At 42.7% G+C, this 24,358-nt stretch overlaps 1 protein-coding gene across 51 annotated transcripts in view; it reads left to right on the forward strand.

The window, feature by feature from the left end:
* The window catches only part of Lrrfip2 (LRR binding FLII interacting protein 2), a 102,704-nt gene that overhangs the window by 60,168 nt on the left and 18,178 nt on the right, over nucleotides 1-24,358 (forward strand). For 23 of the 51 annotated variants that reach the window (XM_087561489.1, XM_087561493.1, XM_087561499.1 and 20 more), the window contains 4 exons: nucleotides 6,722-6,766; nucleotides 8,224-8,340; nucleotides 11,267-11,338; nucleotides 19,529-19,699. In XM_087561489.1, coding sequence (XP_087417615.1) covers nucleotides 6,722-6,766; nucleotides 8,224-8,340; nucleotides 11,267-11,338; nucleotides 19,529-19,699 — 405 coding nt within the window. Of the gene's footprint in view, nucleotides 1-2,038; nucleotides 2,129-6,721; nucleotides 6,767-8,223; nucleotides 8,341-11,266; nucleotides 11,339-19,528; nucleotides 19,700-24,358 lie in introns of all 51 variants that reach the window. The other 28 variants (XM_087561506.1, XM_087561515.1, XM_087561498.1 and 25 more) reach the window with 3 other exon arrangements.

Raw genomic sequence — 24,358 nt, forward strand, 5'->3', positions numbered from 1 at the left:
TTGTAAAGTGTTATTGAGAATGAATCATAGATTCACATGTTTTATGTACAAATCCTTTATTGAAAAACTTTCATTTTATTTGTTTTCTTTATGCATACCTGATTATCTGTTTATTTTCTAAAATGAGCCTCTCAAGTGAGAGTCACACTTGTACTATCTTACAGTGCTTATAACTTGAAGCCACCTGTTGCTTCTTGTATGTAAGTTAAGCCAGTGTGTGTCCAGATCTTAAGACTGTGACCCTTGTTATCTGTTAATGGCAAGATTTTAAAACATCAGTTCAGACGTTTACCTAACTTATCATTGTAGATGCTATAACAGCTTCAGGTTATTCTTTAAAGAAGTTGGAAATTTTCCTGAATGACAATTTTGTTCTCTATAAGGAAATGATGTGGAAATTATAGAGTAGAAGATGATTTGTCAACTTGGAGCTAGAAGAGGCCTATGAAGCTGTAATTCCTTCCAAACAAGTGGTCCACTTAGTGCAAGCTGAATTAGTGTGGATGATTATAAACCCACAGTTCTCAGAAGGGAGCACCACATGTTGATGAGATTAAATTCATCTAATTAAAGCAGGTGTGGTCCCTCAGCAAACCAGGTCACGCTCCCACTCATAGCTGAACTAGAAATAAAAGTCACAGCACCTGGAAGCACCCGGAAGCAGCGGAATGGCGAGGGTAGGCGCTGTTCAGTGACGATGCTGGGCTGGCCTTGACCTCCACAGCCTCCTGGTTGTTTTTGTACAGTGGAGATCTAGTGGCTGTCTACTCTGTTGGGCTTAGTGTATGTACTCAGTGGATACTATGGAAGATAACCTCCAAACTTCTAAATAGTAGTAGGTACTACTAAATATTAGTATATATAAGTCAAGTTGTAATACTATTTTAAAGAATAAAAATATTATTGCTTCTTGTTGGCCTTTAGCAGGCTTCATACTTTTAAGGGTATTTTGTCCCTGTGGATGGGTTTCTGAATTCACTTTTTGGTGAGGAGTTTTAAAGCAAGGCAGACAGCTTAAGTAAGAATAACCGATGAAGCCAGGCGCTGCTGCACACCTTTAATCCCAGCAGTTGGGGCACAGGTAGGCAGATCTCTGAGCTTGAGGCCAGCCTGGTGAGTTCCAGGACATCCAAGGCTAATCAAAGAAACTCTGTTTCAAGACAAACAAACAGACAGACAGATTAACTGATGAGTGGGGATAGGCATTTGATAGGTGCCTGCTATACCTGAGACACTGTTAAGTGCTAGGAGTGATGCGTCAAGTCAAGGAGGACAGATCTCTGAGCTTATCTCCTATTAAAGACACAGCAGTAAACTAGTGACGAAGGAACCCAGGTGAAGATAGCTCAAGAGTGAGAAAGCAGGTGCACATGGTGGAGCGCCTTGGGGCGGTCATGTGAGATTGACCTTGGAAGAGTCTTCAGAGACGGTGACTTCTCACTCGAGAGACTCAGCTGCTGGAAGAGCAGGGGAAGGGACTTTCCAGGCCAATCTTCATTGTTTTGTCCAACGATTCCTGATATAATGACTGTGAAAAGGAAGGAATTGTTGTGGACATTGAGTATTGCCAGAGTTGATAGCTATAATGAGCTAAAATATTGTAGAATATAGTAGAGGTTTGATAATAGCCTGGAAAACTGCCCTCCTTAGTCAAAGGTTCCCAGGGCCTTCAGCACGCAAGGTTTGCGTGTCGTGAACTCAGGCAGGGAGTGGTTTCTGAACCACAGAATTGCATTTGATGCTGCAGAAGGCTTGTTTTAGGAGATGTGACTTCACTCAGGTACCTCTTTCCTTTTTTGTTTTTCTTTTTTCTTTTTTCTTTCTTTCTTTTTTTTTTTTTTTTGGTTCTTTTTTTTCGGAGCTGGGGACCGAACCCAGGGCCTTTTTTGCTTTTCAAAATAAGTTAATGTAAAAGTTTTTTTCATTTCATGCTACTTCATCAAACATCATATTAAAAGAGGCATACAATTTCCCACTCTTAGCTAGTGCTCTTTCTTCCTTTCTGACTTTAAAGCGTTTCGTTTTCTCTGGCTGAAAGGTTTCTGCTGCTGATTACTTTAGTCGCTCCAATCGTAGGGGAAGCATTGTCTCTGAGGTGGACGATGCCGGCATCGCAGACCTGACCAGCGTGAGTGACTGCATGGGTTCCTTGTGTTGGTGCAGCCCTGTGACTAACAGCATGTGTCCTAGTTCTTTTTAAAGTTAGGTCTCTAACTTACTCGAACATATTAACATGAAACAGAAGTATTTTGGAATATGTTTGTTAAAATGTGCTTAAAATACCCTTTCCCTCTTACCCTGTGGAATCCCTCAGAGCTTGTCAGCATTTTCGGTGAGTCCCGATATCAGTGCTTATCGTGTTTGGGATGTTTTTCACTGTTTTTTTTTTTTTTTTTTTCTGAATTATTCTAGAGCCAATCCATTTAATCATGTCATTTCCTAGTCAGTTTGATATGCATACCTAACAGACCACTCCTAAGGAAATAAGTACTTTCCTAATAGCCCCTCATACTTGGCCCATATTCAGATGCTTCTGGTTCACTCCTTGCCCCCTTCTTGCTTTTGATAAAGCTCTAAAATGATGGTTAGACTTTAAAAGCTGAATAATAAAATGTTACCTAGTAAAATGCCACTGATTTTCTGTTTTAAAGTGGACTCTGCTGTTGGTCTGAGGTACCCTTCCTAGTAGTTTCCAGCTGTGAGGACTGCATAGAAGCAGAATTTCCATGGCAACCCCTGGCACTCACCATTTAGGTACAGTGTGAGCTGCCTTCTGGGCTCATCTCTCTAGCCTCCCCTCCCCTGGCTTGCACCATACAGACAAGCCCCGTTCTAATCGCCCAGCACTTTGGAGGGAATGAGAAGTGGCCGTTCTGGAAATGCAAAGATTGGTTCTTATTAGCACTTCCCTTATGGTATGAAGTAGCTATTTCTGAATTATTTTAGTCCTAGAAAATAATTTCAATGATTTCAATTGCAGTCCTAATTACTCCACATTACTGCTTCTTAAATCTGGCTGTACAGCAGTCTCTTCTTGCTGTGGATTGAACCAAGGATTTTGTCCACATTGAAAGGTGGTTTCCAATTACTCTCTGAGATGCTGTCCATTTTATTAACCTGCTTGGTAACCTCGTTTTAATTTTGGGAACATTTTAATTTATTTTGTGTATGTGAGCATTGGCATGGAGCATGTGTGTGGGTCAGAGGATGACTCGCAGGAGTTCTCTTTTCATGTAGTCCTGGGGGTGGGCAGACGTCATGATGCTCAGTGGCTAGTGCCTACCTGCTGAGGGAGCCATGCCATTGGTCCGCTGGTACCTGCTTTCCTCCCATAAATACAATTGCATTTACTCTACATTCCTGTTCTCTCCATAGCTTCATTTCTGCCTTTGTACATCAGTTCGCTTTAGTAATTATGTAGAAATGAAGAACTTCACAATTTGTCTCTTCCCGCCTCTATTAATTAAATAACTCTTCAATGTAAGCAAAAGATTGTCTAGGACGGGGTTTTCCAAGGATTCTTGTTACTGTGTAGCCTGTGAGTCATTGCATTTTGTATTTTAAGTGCCTATAAAATAGTTACTTTTGCCTTTTGATGATGTCCTCTAAACAAGCGACCCTCTAGCTTAAAAAGCATATGCTTCACTTCACCTCATTGGAGCAAATGAAAAGGGGATTTGCATTGCACATCCTTCACTGTCCCCAGTTCTGCCTTTGACAGGTGCCTTCCAGCTGCTGTGTTGTGGGCACACTATATGCTCACAGGGTGATACCCTGGACCCAAGAGACGCTGGAAAAGGCGCCAGCCAGTTCCACAAAACTACAGGGCTCATATGCTGTAACCTCTTGCCTTACTCTGTGGGCCAGGCGAGAGTAAAGGAAAATGAAGAGTCTAAGAGTGCTGATCTAGTACTCATTGCATCTACTTTTGAGAGAGATCCTTGGCCAGGTTTATTTCAGGAAATTATTAAAGTCACTGTTCCTTTCCTTTCTATGATTATGGAATCAGATCCACTTTCTGTGAGGTTTTTTCTTTAAACAACTTTTAGATGATTTTATTATTAGGTTGAGTATTTTTAGTAGAAAAACTCAAAAGTCATTTTGTTCTAAAATCTAAAGGTTGTTGAATATTGACATGGTGTTTTATAAGCCGTGTTGCATTCAAACTTAAGTTACACTAAAAATAATTATAAAATTAACTTTAACTGTCATACATAAAGTGTGAAATACAGGTATATTCTGTTTAGATTTGGGTACCATCCCCAAGAGATAAAATTATTTCCACAATTGAAAAAAATTCTAAATTTGAAACACTTTTCTCCAAATATTTCAAATGAAGGACATTTATTAGAAGTTAATCGGCAACTGTGATTCAATGACTACATTTAACAAACCACCCTGGAAGCATTTTATTTGGCGCGTACTTTTATACCTTGAGCATGAGTATATTTTATTGCTTTAAAAAGCCATTTCAGGGTCTGGCAGGTCCTTTCAGTCTTCACTGTAAACATTGCTTGTCATGGCAGTCCACCTTCAGAGTCTCCGGAAGCTTTACAGTGCGAGTCTCAGAAGTGAGCTGGAAGCAGCATCCGGCTGAGTCGAAACGCTCAGACTGCAGCATGGCTGCTTCATGCTGCCTTAAGGGTTGCTCAGGTTTGGCTCATGATCAGTTTGAGTTGGACTGTCAGAATACAGTGAGCACTGTAGTCAGCATTGTGTTGCTTCAGCGATGTGGTCTCTGAAATGTGCGATTATCCATAACCTAGTGATGGTCTGGAAAAGTGGGTCAGTTTGGGGGCCATTTTTTATAAGAGAGGTGATATGAAGAAGGATTTCAGATGGACTAGACTGAATTTTGAATACTTCTTTTTTCATTAATGTATTAGCAGAAATGAATTAGAGGAGTAAGGCAGTTTAAGAAACTACCCTTCTTGGCTTTGAATGATATTAACTCTCGGACAGTGCTTTTCGTCAGAGCAGACTGAGAAGGAATTTTCCTCATGTACAGCAGACAGTGGCAATATTAAAATTCCAGCTGTCACTGCTTGCTTATTGTGTAACATTTGATGTTATTTTTAAGTAAATCCAAATAAATTAAAATGATTCCTCTTGAAAATATTACAGTAAGAAATATTACAGTAAAAAATAAAACGTTAAAACCCAGCATTTGTATTACTGATAGAGAACTGAGTAAAAGGTCTTTATTTTTTTTTTAAAAGATTTATTTATGGGGCTGAGGATTTAGCTCAGTGGTAGAGTGCTTACCTAGGAAGCGCAAGGCCCTGGGTTCGGTCCCCAGCTCCGAAAAAAAGAACCAAAAAAAAAAAAAAAAAGATTTATTTATTTTGTTTATGAGTACACTGTCGCTGTCTTCAGACACACCAGAAGAGGGCATCAGACCCCATTACAGATGGTTGTGAGCCGCCATGTGGTTGCTGGGAATTGAACTCAGGACCTCTGGAAGAGCAGTCAGTGCTCTTAACCACTGAGCCATCTCTCCAGCCCCGTAAAAGGTCTTTATTAAACATGATAACTGGATAATAAAAAATACGCTAAAACCTTTCGAATGTGAGGAAGTTGGAGTAAAGTGATCTGAGCAGAGCGAACGCTGGTGTTTCCTGTTTTAGCAGCCACCTGAAGAAAGTTTTCACTCCTCTTTGCAGATGGGCCGGCAAGGGTGACCTCAGTGCTCAGGGCTGTGGCTGTTCTATTTGCTGTGAAGTTGCTCTTACCTTTTCAGTGTGGTTAACAGTGTATACAAGCAGATGTGTGCTGTAGTTCATGAAGCACGGTCAGACCTCGCTGAGACCTTTGTTGACAGCTCAACCTCCAGCAAAGTCTCCCTCCTCTATTTCTCCCCTTTGCTAAAACTAGGGTTTTGGACTAGGTCTGTAAGGGACTTTCCTTCTTGTAGCAGGTCTGGGAGGCTAGAAAAAGTGAGGCTTAGCAGCAGAAGGCAGGGTAGTCTGACTGGCATGTCACATGTTGAGATGACCTGCTACTGTGATGCTACTAAAACGTGAAGTCCTTGAGGACAGATGGGTATTCTGAGCCCTTATACACTAGGTGCTGGTCCTTGTTCCTCAAGTACAGAAAGTCTGTGTAGACATAAGGCTTGCATGACAGAGATCAGACAACCAACAAATGGATCAGTGTAATAGTGTGGGAATAAGACATTCTGTGAAGAAGAGTGAAGCAGGGGAAGGAGCTAGAGAAGGTGTCTATAACATTGTTGAGATCCTGAGAGACGTGGGTTGATTGTCCTTTGTAGAACAGGGCTTGGCGGGGGAAAGGCCAATTTTTGTACCCTTTTGTACTTTGAGTTTGCTGTGAAAAAGGAAAAGCTCATATAACCTTTTTGTCACTGCATAGTGTTATGCATTGTTCTGTATCTTACTGTTTATATTTTGTATTGATGTTTGCAGTGTTCATGCCGAGGTTTGTATGTAGTTTTCCTTAATGTATTTTAAATACCATAAAAAGAAAAATCTGTCTAAACTAAAATTTTGAATCTATGCTGCTTGCTTTGGTCTATCTTTTTTAGGATACAAACTAAAAGTTCTTGACACTTTGTCATAACGTTTGTTCTAGTTTTAATGTATTTACTTTGGTTCCGCACGTCAATGAACTTAGAACACACCATTGAGATTGCTCCTCTCCCCTCAAAACAAGTCAACAATGCTGAACGTCCTCTTGATTTTTATCTCTAATTTTTTTCTAGTTGGATGAAAAATCTGACAAACAGTATGCTGAAAATTACACAAGAGTGAGTATAAAATTCTTGATGGACAGAGTTCTCAAGGTCAGCCCCCTGCTTCCTGTGACTCTTTCACTCCGTTGAGCACAATTGGCCAACAGAGCATCTTCCCATCGTCTATTTCCTGTCCTTGACCTCTCAAGATTCCTGCAGCTTTAGATCATGTGAAAGTCCTGCGAGGAGAGAAGAGTGCATTTCACTGGACGTCATCCTAAAGCTCTTGGCTACTGCTTTGAGTCCCAGTCTCTGAAAACTGACATTGAGAAGCCATTAAACACGAAAACCAAATGTCTAGGAATAGACCAACAAACTCATACTTTTGATCTTTTTCTTTAGATGAATCACTTCTATAAGGAAACCAGGATAGCTTCCTTGTGGAGGAGCGAGTGCCTCTGCAGTAAAGGTTCATTTTTCTAAACAATTTTTTGGTGGTGGTTCTTTTATTTTGGTTTTTTGAGACAGAGTTTGTCTGTGTTAGGAACTCGCTTTGTAGACCAGGCTGGCCTCAATTTTACCCAGGTCAGCCTGCCTCTGCCTCCCAAGTTCTGGGATTAAAGTCATGTGCCACCACCATCCAGCTTCCAAACATCTTTTTAAGATGTCAGGAAAATGTTGTGCTGTATTAAATTTTATAATGCAGAGCAGAACTATAAGCCTATGTGATTTTAATTTTTCAGCCACACTCTAGAAAAAGCAAAATTTAAATAATATTCAACCCAAATAACCAACACATTTCAATATAGACTCAACATAAATGTTTTGTTTTGGGGCTGGGGACTTAGCTCAGTGATAGAGCACTTGCCTAGCAAGCGCAAGGCCCTGGGTTCGGTCCCCAGCTCCGAAAAAAAAAACCAAAAAAAAAAAAAAAAAAGTTTAGTTTTGGGATGTTTGAGTCAGGGTCTTTATATGTGGCATGGGGCTGACCTTGCCCAGACTATTGCAGCCGCCAGTGACACTCCACCAAGATGACCGAGGTGCATTTTGCCCACTGTTTTTTCTGCAGAAAGCTTTCAAAGTCTGGTGTACATTTTATATCTCACTGGGATCAGCTACATCTGAAGTGGTTTCATGTGGCTCTCGACAAGTCTTCTAGGCCGTTTTCTGCTGTCTATTAGTTGACAGTGTGGCTTTGGGAAGAACAGGCTAAATCATAGCAGTACACGATGTTCCTGCTCTTAGCCAAAAATAGTTCCTCTTTCTTAGCAAAGGTGGGATGCTTAAGCAATGTTAGGAACCAGGTCGGGAAGTACTAATTAGACATTAGTTCTCAAACAACTGTTAGCCTGACAGCGCATCTGTGCTTGAGGCCAGCATGGGTTGCAATTGCCCCTTTTGGCTGCATTATTAGTGTTCATCCAGGGCTTTCAACTGTCCCCACTGCTCCGCCTGCCCCTTGCTTCATCTTCACAGCAAACATTTGTGACAACACAGCTCACAAGTGTCATTTTTTTCCCCCTCTTTTTCAGCCCTCATCTCGAAATTCTGCGTCAGCAACAACACCTCTAAGCGGAAACTCATCCAGACGGGGTAGTGGGGACACCAGTAGTTTAATAGACCCAGACACCTCGTTAAGTGAACTGCGGGTAAGCCACAGTCTGTCTGCCTTTGAAAGGCAGCTTTGGTTTTGTTGTAGTTCACGGAACTTTAAACACTTCTGTGACTTATGAGGAACAACATGGGGCTTCTGTAAACACATGGTCATCAGGGCTCAGAACTCCTCCCTGGATATTTCAGAGCCGAGAGGAACAGCTCAGATTATTTTTTCTTCAGTACTCTTCATCTGAAGATTTGATGGCATTGTAATGGGTTCTACCAGGGCCAAGCAATTATGTTATCTATATGAAAGTAATTCTTTAAGAGTGATCTTGCCATGTTTTGAGTGGAAAATAATTGGATTTACAAAGAACCACGGACTACGAGAAGGAATCATTAGTCTTTCGAGCCATTATCCTATTAGATAATTGAATCCAGGGTCTCAGTATTTCATAATAAAAGTAGAATATGTGGATGACGAAGTACCTGAGCGAGCGGGAAGTTGACTGGATCCGTCAGTTGAGTCTCCATAGTTTCGGAGCCTTTTATTTTGAAGATGGGAATGCACCAAGCAATTATTTTTGACTGTCTGTCTGATGAGTCTGTTCTCTGAGGAACGGATGGAGACTGGGAGAACAGATACTCATTCGCTTGCTCACTCCCTGGCTTACTCAGTCACAGTGTTCAAACACTTGGCAGTGGACATGCAGACAGCCAGGCATAATCTGGCCTTCAGGAGATCGCTGTCCTTTGAAAAGACAAACTGATTCACATCAGTTGAACCAGCTACTCGTATGCAGTGGTACTGAAAGCAGGATAAATTAGTTAGAAAGGCATCGCATCAGACTAGGAAAAGAGATAGCAAAGGCTTCTCAGAGAAGCGAGCTTTGAGCTAAGACTTGGAGGAGGGATAAAAATGAGGAAAGCACGGAAGCAGGGGAGCCCCACTTGGATGAGCTCAGAGAGCTTGAAGGCCATTGCACAGAACACTTGCCGGAGGATAAGGAAGAAGGAATTGCTGATGAAAGAAAGCAGGAGGGTGGCAGTGGGGATACAAATCACAGCTGCTGTATTGCATAGGAGAGCAGTATGACTTGATTTGTATTCTTTTTAAAATATTTATTTATTTTACGTAAGTACTCTGTCACTGTCTTCAGACACACCAGAAGAGGGCATCAGATCTCATTACAGATGGCTGTGGGCCACCATGTTGTTGCTGGAAATTGAACTCACAAAACCTCTGGAAGAGCAGTCAGTGCTCTTAACCATCTCCCAGCCCCTGATTTGCATTCTTAAAAGTAACTCTAACCCTAGCCACAGTCCTGAGGGAGAATGTCACCCAGGGCTTGAACAGTGAGGGTGAAGTGGGCAGATGAAGGCTTTCAGGGAACATGTAAGAAACTGGCCCTGATGTGAACTCGTAACTCTAAGGTAAGAGTAAGCAGTGAGTCAGGAGACAGAGTATCAAACAGAAAGCTGCCTTTTTCCTTCCCTTCCCTTTTTGTAAAAGTGAGGTTGCTTGTATTTCTGTGGGTTGGCTTGAGCAGGTGGAAAGGGAGGCTGAGAGTTGAGGGGAACAGACAACAGCTGACAACAGTGTGGGAGTCAAGAGGAGAATGGTTGGACTAACTGGAGGGTTTGCCTGTGGCCATGCCTTTCCACTGCCGAGTAGCAGAAGAGGTTGTTGTGGACTGGGGCAGGTGCCTGGCTTGTGAAATTGCAGGACAGTAGAAGAGGAGGAGTTGTAGGACAGCAGCAGGGAGGAGAGCAGCAGGGTAAGGGAGCTCTTTGAGCTCTTACTATTTATCAGGCGTAAATGCATAAGGAAAAGATGTGCCTTTAGGGGCTTCATTCTCATGGGACAGAAGGACACTGAGACACCATTCCAGCCTTGGACTTAGGCAGTGCCTGAATAGTTCTTGGCATTTGTGTAGTTTTACCCTTGAAAGAATAGCCTCTGAGGAAGAGGTCCTGATGGGCCCCCTAGCAAAGTAGTTGTTGAATGAATCAATGAGTGCAGGACTCACATACCTATCAGAGAGGGGATGAGACAAGCAGGGGAAGCACAGAGTAGGATGCTCTCCAACCGTCCATTCTGGGTCATTGCTGCACTCAGCCCTGATGCAGTTATAGTCCACCTTGACAGTACATGACATGACTGGACACAAGAAATAATACTTTCCATTTAAAAATTGGCCTATTTAAAAAATATTATAGAGGGGCTGGAGAGATGGCTCAGTGGTTAAGAGCACTGACTGCTCTCCCGGAGGTCCTGAGTTCAATTTCCAGCAACCACATGGTGACTCACAACCATCTGTAATGGGATCTGATGCTCTCTTCTGGTGTGTGTGCGAAGACAGCTAGGGTGGGCTTATATATAATAAATAAATAAATCTTTAAAAGATATTATGGAAACTTTTGGAGCAGGTGCTCTTGTCATCACTTAAATGTGTCCTCAGAATCGTTGGAAATGGTTTTCATTGTGTATAAGTTCCCTCTCTTTCTCCCTATTAATGTGCTTATTGCCTACGTAATTTAAAAGTAACTGAGTTCTTGTGTATACTATATTACATTTTTTGAAACTTATGAATGAAGAGTAAAATTTGCTTCCAATTACTATGTAGTTTATTAGTTGCAAATGAAGTATTATGCTAAAATATTTATGATTTTATTAAATTAAAAACTTAATTTTAAAATGTTAGAATTAATATACATTTTAAAAACATATATTTATATCCTGGCTTCTGTTTTCTAATGCTGTCTTTAAGAAAAGTCAGTACCAATTAAGTACTGACACTAATTTCTCCAGCTCCACTGTCATTGGAAGGGTTTGCCTCTTGCAGTGGTTTGAGAGTGGTGGATGTTCGTATTTTTATATTTAACTTCGCTAGTTTTAGATGAACTAGGTTGTGTCTTCATCTGATTCTTTTGAGCTTTGGATATATTTGTACGATGGTCCCTTCCTGTGTCCTGCAGGACATCTATGACCTGAAGGACCAGATACATGATGTAGAAGGGAGATACATGCAGGGGCTTAAGGAACTGAAGGTACAGGGCTCCTGCTGCAGCCCACGCATGCTCTGTTAACAGCACAAGTGTTGGTAATGGGTTCCAGTGTCCTATTAACCACTGCTCATAGCTTTACTAACAGTGTTTGTCCTTCACGCATGTGCTTAACCTGCAAAGCACAGTCAAGGGAAGCCTGCAGTCTGTGCTGATGTTTAAATGTTAACTGTGGGTTTTGGGGGGAAGTTTTCTGAGCAGAAGATAGTGTAACTTGTATTTTTTTTTTTTTGTTTTTTTTTTTTTTGTTTTGTTTTTTTGTTTTTTTGTTTTGAGACAGGGACTCTCTGTGTAGCCCAGGCTGGTCTTAAGCTTATGGTCGTCCTGCTTTGGCCTGGATGCTGGGATTGTAGCTGTGTGCTGACAGATCCGCTCCTTACAGTTTTTACTACTTGTGAAATATTCAGTTGTCTGTCTCTTAGGTCTTAACCATAAAACACTAGACAAACACGTGCAAACATTCCAAGATCCTTTTACTGAGAACTGGACCTGACAGCTCTTCCCAGTACAGTGGTAACATTGTCTGGTTCTGTCACCAAGTCCATTCTGGTTAAAGTGGAAGGAGGAAGTTCTGCCCCTTTGAGAAGAAGGGACCTGAAGCATGCATACTGGTTATTTTCGTGCCTGTATGTGGGTTAAGTATGTTTAGTGTCTTAATGAATTTGGATATGGCAGGATGTCTCAGTGAGTAAAGTAGCTTGCAACAAGCCTGATGTCCTGAGTTGGATCCCTGAAATGCACATGGTAGAAGACGTGACCCGACACCCATAGATTGTCCTCTGCCCTCCACATGTGTGCCGTGGCATATAGACAATAATAAAAGTAATTTGAAAATTTTTAAGAGATCTAATCCTTAAAGAAAATAATTTGGAGGTCAGTTTGCATAGCTATCTATTCCCAACAAGTATGTCTGTACTTGCCACTGTAAATGTGTCAGGGAGACATTGGGTTGCAAAAGGCATTTGATTATGCCCACCTCCTCCATGTTTTAAGTATTAGGTTCAAGCTGGATGGAGAAACTAAAGGGATTTTTGTTTGTTTGTATATTTAAGCCAAACATCAGTAAGAGTGAATGCAAGGCATTCCAAAACGAGAGTCAGCGCGCGCGCACACGTGCACACACACACACACACACACACACACACACACACACACACACACACACACACACCAGACAGGCCTCATAAGCAAGGCTTCCTCACTCCTTCCTGTCATAATCTGAAATAACTCCACAACTAGTCAAACCTTTTATGTAGGTAGCATGGTCCAGAATTCACAGTGTAGTCATAGGACCAAAAGGATGAGAGTCCATCCGTACTCTTGGGGGCATGAGATGAGGGTGTGAGTCCACACCAGGAGAACTCAGCAGTTGATGGGCCACTTCTTTTACTGCTCTAAATCTTAGGGTTTAGTCCTCCCTTTAGGGTATAACTCATACCTTGCCCTAGGGTATAAGTTCAGTATTCTAGGTATATACTCTCTAATGCCGTATACAACAGCACATTCAGACAGCAGTCAAGTGAGGCAGACTTTCAAACTGGGTTTTGTTATTGTTTATTTATTTAAAACATCTCACTTATATTTTGTCTGTGATTACACTCCTTGAAGAAAAAAAAAACAACAAATTTGATTTGATGGTTTGAAATTTAAACAGTAAGACCCCATTCTCTTAATCCACATCAGCGTGTGACTGAACTAGAACGCAGAGCTCTGGCTATCCTTGAAATGATTCATTTCTTTGGCAGAAAAGTTACAACAGTAAAATCATCTGGTTGGTGACTGACCATTGTGTTTTGGCGAATCCTATTAGAGAGGGTGTGCCTCACTACCAAGAACATTGTTCTCTGCGGACTCTGTACTTGTGGAGAGTTTGTCCCAGCCCCTGCCATCTTTCCTTTAATCAGGAGCAGAGTAGCGCCCTCCCATGCCACAGAGTGTACTGATAGTGTGTAGTACTGCTCAGAAAATACAGTAACAGAGTTCGAGACGCATCAGTGATGTGAAAGATCTTTAATGGTTCTGTAAAGGAATAAACCCATTTAAAAACTACTAAGCATACGTATTGAATCTTAATACAGAATTATAGCGATAAATAAGTGAACATAACTTACCTATTTTATTCTAGCGAGTATAAGCCTGTCATGAAAAGTAACTTTTTCATTGAAAAAGTAGCAAGTCGTGGAACAAAATACATGTATATAGTTAGTGTTAAAAATAGTAAAACAGGCTAGAAGGTGCCTGTGCACACATGTGAAAGGAAACAGCCTGATTCAGGGCACTGCTGCCTCTGCAGGGAGAGTGGGCAAGGAATGTTTCATTTTTACTTCCCATAACATCTTACCATGTTTTTGGCTTAGGTATTTTTAAGAGCAGTTTTTTAATTGATAACATCCAGAATTATTAAACATTTCCTCAAAATCTAGTGGTACATGAACTGTCTCTGGGTGCACTTAGTATATTTGATTTACTAAGTCAGAAGGGCACCCGTAATAGAACAGAGTAATGATTTCACTCAAGCCTCTCTTGGTGATCTGGCGAGCTCCTGGGGCTTACTTGCAGCTACATGGGTGAGCCCCAAAGGGTTATATCACAAAAAAGTCACCCCCAGCAGGCTTTAGGCTTCCCCATCCCGCACAGATGCCCTCCAGGCCAGCTTCCACAGCCTAATACCCCTGCACTTCCCTAGAGCCTGTGCATCTGGACCGAACTCCATGCTACTGACACGGCAGACGGGAGGGAGTTCACTTTAAGTGAGAATCTAATAGCTTCTTCATGTTTTCTTATGAGAGAACATCAGCAGGCCCAGCCTTTTTTTTTTTTTTTTTTTTTTGGTTCTTTTTTTCAGAGCTGGGGACCGAACCCAGGGCCTTGCGCTTCCTAGGCAAGCGCTCTACCACTGAGCCAAATCCCCAACCCCCCCCCCCTTTTTTTAAGTGTATTTGTGTCTGTAAATGTGTGTGTGCCTGTGGAGGCCAAAGGTGCCACTGTGAGCTGCCTTACCTGGGTGCTAGGAACTAAACTCAGGTCCATTTCAAGAGCGGTGTCGTCCCTCAGTCACCGAGCCATCTCTGCAGCCCCAACAGGCCGCTCTGATTAGGATGCTAATGGCAACTCCTGAGAGGACAATGTTCCCCAACAGCCACTGTCTGCCCTACCTGAGTCCTTCAGTCTCTGTGTGGGTCTCATCTGTAAGGTGAAGAGGGTTGTAACTAGTGCCTGCCCTGATGGAGTTGCCCACCCAGAGGATTGTCTACAGGAGAGCAACGAGAAGAGCAGGAAAATGCTCAGTAGCTGCCATGTAGTCTCAGGCGTTAGATGTGACGTCACTCAAGGACCTACCTGAATCTGTAAAGAAACCTCAAGCCTAATGCATTTGCAGCTGACCTGGTGACTCCTATCTGAGTATTTAGCTGCAGAGTGTTGCTTCCTTACACAGTTGGTTGGGCCTTGTATTTGGCTTTTACTGTTCGACCTGCTCTAACCTTGTTATCACTGATTATTTGATTTTTTTCCTCCACAAATTATAAGTTATTGTGCATCAAAGGCTTTGGGCTTGCTATATGTATTAGGAATTTTCTTGAAAACATGACTGATAGAATGAATACATGTGTGCATACATACATATGTATGTGTACACACACACACACACAGGTGCACACATACACACACAGGTGCACACACAGACACACGATCTACTAAGGGGACTTTCAGACTGTGGTCTGATGAGTGGTCCCAACAGTGGCTGTCTTCCTAGGGAGGGTCCAGGAATCCAACGGTTGTTAGGTCTGTGAGGCTGCGTGTCTCAACTGGCCATCAGGACTTGCAGGAACCCCAAAGAAGACAGCTGCAATGCAGGGAAGGATGGAACCTCCCAGTAAGACTGAGGGCAAGCAGGCTCCTTAGGAACAAAGCTCCCACTTCAGTGTCCTTTACAGAGGCTGCCACTAGGCAGTGTGGGCCAGACTTATTATGGGTCTTTAACCTTAAATGATCCAATCAAGAAAAACCCCTTACAGGCGTAACTGCTTGGGTTTCAGTTAATTCCAGATGTAGTCAAGTTGACTATCAAAAATAGCCCTCATAGTATATATAACAGTATATATAATGCCTCATGCTTATAAACCCAGCACTTGGGAAGTGGAGGCAGGAGGATCAGGAATTTAGAGCCAGCATTGTCTTAAATACAAAGAAACAAATAAACTGAGGTCAAGGGAGTGGGGAGAGAGAAAGGAGAGAGGAGAGAGAAAACCACCTTTGGACCAGGTTCTGTGGCACACACTGGAAGCCTCAGGTACGTGGGAGGCTGACACAGGAAGATGACCGGAGCCCAAGACCAATCTGAGCAACACAGCAAGAGCACCTGCCTTTCCCAGATAACTTTGGGTAAGCAAGACAGAAAAAACACTACACGCTTATAAAAGTGTATAATTCAGAAATTCCTCGTGCAAGCTGAGAGGCCCAGCTGGGTACTTCCCTTAGGCCACTACCAGCGTGCCCCACAAAATCTTCATTTAGCTAGACCAAACCCAGCTCTGAGACATGAAGACAGCTCAGGCTTCACGTCACCAAGGGCCAAGCCCAAACTGAGCAGCTCTCATTCTTCCAGTCTCTGAAAGTTTATATTGCTCTAAGGGGACTTGAGATTTTGGTGGCAAGCAGTTTAGCTGAATCGATTCCTTAGCATGCGCCGGTCACCACCTCAGCCTGCACAGTGGTTTGTGTGAACTCGGTAGGATTGGAGATGCTGAGAACAAGCACCAAGTGTCCGTCATCGTGTAAGGTCTGACATAAGTGCGTGCCTCAACTTTGGTTTTGTTTTGTTTAAAAAATTAATCTCCTAGTAGGAGAAGGAATCTTATCAGCTACAAACAATCAGTATATTAAGTGTCCATTTTATACTGTGAACTAACAATAAAAAAATGAAGATACTGGATTCAATACTTCCCAATCCAAGTACTAGTAGAGGGTTTGGCAGTGGTTATGAATGCTTATTTGAGGAATATCTAGGCATAGATAGTCAAAGCTTGAAACATTTACACTATGGCTTCAAAGTGTGGGTGTACACCAAAATCACCCTGGAGTTACTTAAAAATGTAAATTGCTAATCTCTACCTCCAGGTTTGGTATTCAGTGGATCTGGGAAAGGGTTGAAAATTTGTGTTTTCATAAAACTGACTCAAAATGACTATTGCTATTCAAGTAAGATAAGAATATTTTTCCACCTTGGCACTTTAAAAGTCTTTTTAGAAATATATTTTGTTTTTGTTTGTATACATGGGTGGTTTCCCAGAATTCAGAAGACATCAGATCTCTTAGAACTGGAGATACAGGTAGCTGTGAGCTGTCTGTAGTGGGCGCCACAAATCAAACTTGGATCCTTAACCACTGAGCCATCTCTCCAGCCCCATTTCTGAAGTCTGTTATGTGCATTTTACAGGAAACCATGCTGCACAGAATTTACATGGACTAGTTACATTATGTATTTTGTCCATGTGTTTTAGTTATGAGCACCCTTGGATTCTGTTAAACATGGAGTCATCCTAAAATGACGAGGATGTTTTTTCTCTTAGCCTCTTGGATGAAATTTGGCATTATATAAATAGGTATCATTAAATTTGGACCTTCCTATAGTTGAAAATATAAAATATGCTTTTAGTTAAATGTTTTCAATTCTATTTTGAATTATACCTGTATTTAGTTCTGATTTGTGAAACATAGAATTGCTGGTTAGAGCATTGGGCATCTGAGCAACTGCCAGACTGTTTCCAGAGTAGGCGCTTACCCTCTGTCAGCAGTGTAAGGGACCCAGTGTCACCAGACCCTCCCCGACCCTTCTTCCTTTCAGGAGGAAAGGGCTTGCTAGGGATTGCGGTGGGGTGTGTCCTGCTGAGCATTATCTCTGTATATCCAGAATTTCCATGTTTACTTTGCGTGTAGACGGTTGGCTATCCTGAGCTAACCTTTGAGTGGTGTTGGGCATCTGTCTCACTCTTTACACAGCGGTTGTTCCAGCACCATCCATTGTTTTCCCTTTGGACTCTGCGGACACCTTTGTTGAACACTGGTTATAAATGTAAGGGTTCTTGCTGGCTAATTTGTTTACTACTTTATTAGGTTCTTATACTTCTCCTCTTTCAACTTTTATTCCACCCCAATCCCTTACAACCCCCCAACACTTTGTAGGAGAGGAAAAGGTTGGAGGGCAGGGCGGGCATAGACCTCTTTAGACTACGTCCTATTGATTAATGGTGTTGAGTTCCTGGGGCAAGTCCAGTCTTCATTGTTGAAGTCCTTGAGTCCAGCAATTAGCAAACATAGCTGCAGGATGAGCCAACAGCAGGGGTACAGTGGCAGCAGTCACACAGACCCTCTGGGGTTCTGAATTTGTCCAGAGTCCTCAGAATTAAACTATCTGTTGCTGACAAAAACCATGCCCCTCGTAGAGTAGGAGACAGTCCTCGTCAGCTGCTGTGGACTGACTGGAGCAGCGCCACATCTCACACAGCTGGGATTAAAACAAAAGCGTAGTCACATCACTGGGTTTTTAAGGAAACCAAAACGCTCAGAATGGGAGGCCTGTAGCTGTCTTTGGCTGTTTTGTGGGTTGTCCTTTCTTCCACCCTTTCCACCTCCTAACACTAGCTAAGAGAGAAGGATAGAGTGGAAAGAAAAGAGATCCCAGAATAAAGTCAGAAAGGGTCAGAAAGGGGGAGCTGTTATCATTAGACTACTTCCTGCTGGTTAGAGGTCTCAGGATATCTAACTTCTTGTTTCTTTTTCGTTCATGATTCTTTAACAAACCTCAAACACAACCAACCAACCAACAACCCACACTGCCTTTCAGGGCCCTGGCATTTGTTCTGAAAAGTCCCCAGAATTCCAAATGTCACACAATCACAGAAACTATCTGCAGCTCGCAAAATACACCCATGCTAGAGCACTGGGCAAATCATAGTCAGCTGCTGTGGACAGTCTGAAGTAGTCACATATCCCATACCTGGGATTAAAAAAAATATTCTTATATTTCTGTGCTTTTAAAAGAAACCAAAATTCCAGAATTCTCATTACAGTGTCCTAAGCCTGTTTTACTGATTTTGGTTTGTTAAACATTGTATCATTAAAAACAAAACAAAACAAAACAAAAAAGATCTATAAAACTAGTTGCTTTTCTAAATTTTTTAGTTTTTCTTTTTACCTTTTTTTTTTTTCCTTTTTTTCAGAGCTGGGGACCAAACCCAGGGCCTTGTGCTTGTTAGGCAAGCGCTCTACCACTGAGCTAAATCCCCAACCCCTTCTTTTTACCTTTTAATAAGTCAATGTACAATTGCAGTTATCACATTACTTACTGTTTTAAAATATGTATACAAATATCTTAGGTAAAAGCTTTAGAATTATATAAAATTTCAGACCCTGTGCAATAGCTCTTAAGTGATTTTTGAATTTATTTAACTTGACTCGAAGATGGATAATTGCTAGGAAAAATGTCCATTCCCATTTACATTAGAGTTATGCACACTGAGGAAATACTGATAACAGAAACCCAAAAGTGGCAAAATTCAGGGATGTGTGTGGTTATGCAGAGAGAGGGTGTGTTCTTTCAAACTGCTGTGTTTGGATCACCAGACGTTTGCTTGTTAAAGACTGGCATCAATGGGAGGAGGGCCTTTGGTCCTGCGAAGACTTGATGTCCCAGCGTAGGGGAATACTAGGGCAGTGAGGCGGGATGGGTTGATGGTTGGGGGAAGCACCCCCATAGAAGCAGAGGGGAGGGAGGATGGGATAGGGGGTTTGTGGAGGGGAAATTGGGAAGGGGGATAACATTATACCATAAATGTAAATAAATAACCAGTAAATTTAAAAAATCAAAAAAAAAACTACAAGAGAAACTTTTGAAAATATTTGTTCTACATTTTCTGTTTCTTAAAAACAAGTGTTTTCTGCACACCTTTTCTTTGTTGCTTGATGTTGTGTTCATGGCATGCAAAGAGAACACTTCTCAGAGAGGCATTAGTGTCTTCTCTCTCTGTTACATGTGCACGCTGCTGAGCTAGGAGTGCCCAGCCCGCTTGCGTTGTGTGGAATGCTTCTGTGTATGTGCCAGCCCGCACTGCTGTGTGTCACTCATGGGCAGCCACCGTGTCGTAGATGTCAGGCTGATGGTATTTTGTTATTTAGGAGTCTTTGTCTGAAGTAGAAGAGAAGTACAAGAAAGCCATGGTGTCCAATGCACAACTAGACAACGAGAAGAACAATCTGATCTACCAGGTGGACACCCTCAAGGACGTCATCGAGGAGCAGGAGGAGCAGATGGCAGAGTTCTATAGAGAAAACGAAGAGAAATCAAAGGTAGCCGTTCACCTCGACACCACTCTGGGCAGACATCAGAGCCCACTGTAAAGGGGATGGGTCGGTGGGAAGCTGCAGTCAGAATGGAGAGGTCTGAGAAATCAGGCGGTGGTGTCCTGTTTTGAAGGAAAACGTCTAGACTTCTTTAGGTTTTTAAAAACTAGATCAGGAACTCCAATATTCTTTCAACTGTGAAAATGATGTTGAGTTGCTTCTTTGTCTCCATTGAAAACAGAGTGACAGAACTTTGAAGCCCTCAGTGAGACAGGCTTACTTAGCAGCAGTGTGAAGATGTGAGTCAGGTGTGTCCTAAGAAGTCATACATAGCTGGAGAATAAAAGCCACCGGCCAAAGTGTCACATCTGCCCTCAGGCGGCTGCAGCATAGACAACTGGGCTGGACATTTTAAAGTTGGTTTCTTAGTAGAGAATAAGTTATTCTGGGTATTATTGTTAGAAATTAGTTACTGCTGTATTGCCAATCTAGAAATAAAGAGAAAACAGTGTTGGAGTTGGTGCTGATGAGTTGTGGGAAACACCATCTGAATTGTACATCACAAAGGCAGGCGACTGGTTATACAGCACTTGATGAGCTTCCATGGTCATGGTGTCATAATACTTTAATAAGGAACTAGCTTATTGACAGGTGAAAGCATGTTATTAAGGGGCCATTATTAAGAGATGGCTCGGGGGCTACACTTGATGTTCTTCGAGGGCCTCAGGTTCAGTAGCCAGCGCCCATGTCAGGTGGCTCTTAACTGCCTGTAACTCCAGCTCCACAGGGTCTGACCCACACTCTGGCCTCTGCAGGTTCCAGCATACACACGGTACATATACACGCATGTAGATATTCACGCAGACACATAAAATGAAAACAAGCCTTTATGATTTATATTGATTCTAAGCACAGAAAAAGAATGTTGAGAATCTAATGAGTCCATCTGCTTCCTCTTGTTGCCATCAACCCATAGTTAGCTCAGCCCCATCCTTCTCAACCCCTCTGTACTTAAAGCAAATTCTAGGCATCTATTTTAATAATTAAACTTGTCAGACAGCATGTTCTCCCTTTAAGAAGTATATTAAAAGACATTTCAGGGCTGGAGGTGGCTGAGCAGATAACGCACTCCTCATATAAACTTAAGGACAGGAGTTTGGATCCTCAGTGCCCACGTAAACATCGTGGCATGGCAGCCCACCTGTAACTCTAGGAGGCACAGGCAGGGTCAGGATCCTGGAGAAGGATAGGGAGGCAAAGCCGTGAGCTCTGGCTTCCACAGGAGACTCTCTGCCTTAATAAGAAAGGTGATAGGATAAAACCCTGGCTTACGCCTCAGCCTCCACCCTTGCATGTCTGACACCACATGCATGCACACACACGCTCATACAAAAGACCAGTTCACATTTGAAAGATTAATATCAATTCCTCTATATCAAAATTATAGTAGTTTCAAAGTGCCATACCCAGTTTTCCTTTTTTATGCTTAGAAAGAAATCAGAAGCTAGCCATGATTGTGCACATAATCCTAGCATCTGAGAAGCTGAGGCAGGAGGATAATGGATTTATAGCCTCCAGGATTACGCTGAGACCCTTTCTCAAAACAAAGCAGAAGCAGAGGCGGCTGTGGTGGCACACATCTTTGGTCCCAGTATGGAGGAGTCAGTCAAGAGGATACTCTGGGGTCTGAGACCAGCCTAGTCTAGTAGTACATTCTGGGCCAGCTGGGACTGTCCTGTGAGACCCTGAGACCTTGTATTGTCCCTACCCTGCCCCAGTCAGCCCTCTCCCAGCTGTAGCCTCCCAGGATCCAGGGGAGCCCCACACCTTGAAATTGGTTGCTGTATTGAGCCTCTTAGCTAATGCTTTCCTTTCCACCTCTCCCCGGTACAGTTCAGATTTGAGGAAATTTGATTGTGTCCTAAGAGCTTGCTACTATTAAAACCTTTTTTTCCCCTCATGCCCACAGTGTCTTTTTTGGGGGGGGGGCACCTCCCTGTCCTCTTTAGTTCCTGTGAAGAGGCTGTCAGGTTTAGAGATGTCACTAAATGTAACTGGAGCCCTTTTTGCAAGCCCGCTTCAAAGTGGCATGGTCCTTTCTTTCTACGGAGCCCAGGTTGCTGGCTGTCTTTTTGTGCTGTAGCTGGATGTTTAGAGCTTAGATCTGGCTCCAGGGAATCTGAAACCTTTTCTGGCTTTCACAGTTACTAGGCAAGCAAGCGACGCACAGTCGTACATGCAGGCAAAACACCTATACACATAAAAACTCAAACATGATTCAAGTCCTGTAGACGTCCCGTGTAAAGTCTGACTCAGTGGAGCTTAGCATATTCACGTAAGGTGCGTCTGTCACACCCAGCAGATACCGACGCTCTCTCCAGGAGAAGCTGACTGTTCTTTACCCACCAGCTTCCTGTGCCTGACCCCCAGCCCCAGTCACTACTGAGCTTCTGTGTGTGTAGATTTCCTCGTTGTAGACTGTGATATCTGAGTCCTGAAAGAACTATCTCACGACTGTCATCTTCCACTTACTGTAGCAGCCCTCAGTCAGCCATGTTGGGGCATGCATATAACTGCTTCATTTCTTTGTGACACGTTAATGTTCCGTCTTTAGGGTAGCTACTTGTAGTGGGAGATCCAGCAACATTGATATTTGGGCTGTTTTTCCCTTTGGCCTTTGGTGAGAAATGCTGGCGTGAGCATCTCTGTGGCGTTGGTGTGGACATTGCTTTCCCTTGTCTGATGACTTAGGAGTGGGTGCTGAGTCATTTGGCAGTTTCCAGAACAGTGTCAGCATTTCAGCCAGCGTTGCTGGCAGTGTTTTCCACCAATATTCTCTCCCCTGTTTGCTAGTGTTTAGCCTTCTGTCTGGCCAGCTAGTGGATGTAACTCTGATTTGCATTTCTCTGAGAAAGCTACTGGGTTTAAGTATCTTTTCATGGGCTTTGGTGTTTCTTTTGAAATTGCTTATCTTTCAGTCTTTATTACTTTTGCAGGACTATATCAGTTAATCACTTCATTGCCCTTCAGTCAAAATATGTATGTGGGCTCTTGTTTGTTTGTATGAAAAGATACGCTGTGCTGTGATGGCTCAAGTTTATCTGCATGACTGTAGGGATGGTATCGGTCTCTGCTGTACCCCATCCTCTTTGCCCTAATTCTTACTGCTTTATTCCATGTCACTCAGAAAAGCAGGACCACGGTAACACTGGTGCAGTGTAGGAAGCAGTCACAGTGCTTGACTTGGCCTTTACTTTGGGACAGTAGGCTATGCATGACCAAAATACTGTTTTTAAAAAGTTACTTGAAATAGAAGTTTTTAAAAACTTTTATGGTAAAGACGTACCACAATAAAGTTACCATTTTAGTCATTTTCAAGGGTGGCAGTTACCATCCTGCCTTCATCAGTCAAATTCTGGCTTACAGCACTCAGCGTAAGATTCCTTCTTTCACAAGGCTGGACACTGTCCCCCGCCACATTTCACCCCACTAGTCTTCACTTGCCAGGTCACGGATTGTTCTTCTACCTGGAGCTACACTTTAAATTGAACTCTGACCTGTGTAAAGATAGGTCGATCTGAAGTCAAAGGACATGAATTTAAATTTTATGTCTTTCATCCTCATTTTTCTCTTTATTAGGGGAAATTCTTTTTATTTTATTTCTATTTTTTTAAAAAGTTTATTCATTTTGTTTTGTCTATGTGTGCACCATGTGTATGCCTGGTGCTTGTATAGGTCAGAAGGATTGAGATCTTCTGGAACTACACTTAGAGACGACTGTGGGCCACCACATGGGTGCTGGGAATCAAACGCAGGCCTTCCGCAAGGGCAACAAGTGCTCTTACCTGCTGAGCCATCTCTCCAGCCCTGGAGAATTCTTCTGACATTTAGTGATCCGTCTTTCCTTTCATAAGTCAAGAAGATATGTCAGCCAATCTTGATTAAAAAGAGAGACACAGCATTCGAGAGAGATGGAGACACAGCATTCGAGAGAGATGGAGACACATCCGTCTGTGCTCCTCCCTCAGAGAAGAGCAGCACAGTAACTGCTGCCCTGCTTGTAGCTCACAAATCTTCGCTGATTTTCCTGCTGCAGTTACCCCGTTGTGCCCATCCATGGTGTTTGCAGTGTTTGCTGCCCAGAAGTCACCCTGCAAAGCCATGCGTGATGACACAGAGCTACTGTGTTTCTCTTCCCGTGAGCATGTGTCATGTCGGAACTGCTCCCTTCTTGTTTGCTGGGCTTTCCTGTTGTCAGTGTGTCGTTGTCATTCTCTTATTTTAGGACTTCCTCAGATGGAAAGGGCAGTAAGTACGTGTCTCTGAACAGAAAGGACGATTCCTGGGCAGCTCGTCCTTGTCATCTTTACTCTGGCATCCTCTGCTCTTCTAACAATGAGTCTCTTGCCCCGCCTTCCCTCTCTTGTTTGTGCAGATTGGAATCCCTCCTCTAGTCACTCACTTTAAAGACGTCCCTCCTTTTGCTGTCCCTTTTGGTCCTTTTCTTCCTCCGTCATACAAGATGGAGATTTAGAGTTTGAGCGTTTTCATGCAAGTCAGCTCTCTAGCCATGATTCTGGGAGTCACATGGGAGGGACCTCTGTGTTAAATTGCACACATTCAGCTTTGTGTCTGTCCCTTGGCTCTAACAGCAGCGTTTTCTTA

Source organism: Rattus norvegicus, chromosome 8, assembly GCF_021556685.1.
Source record: "Rattus norvegicus strain SHRSP/BbbUtx chromosome 8, alternate assembly SHRSP_T2T, whole genome shotgun sequence".
In the NCBI taxonomy this organism is placed as follows: domain Eukaryota; kingdom Metazoa; phylum Chordata; class Mammalia; order Rodentia; family Muridae; genus Rattus; species Rattus norvegicus.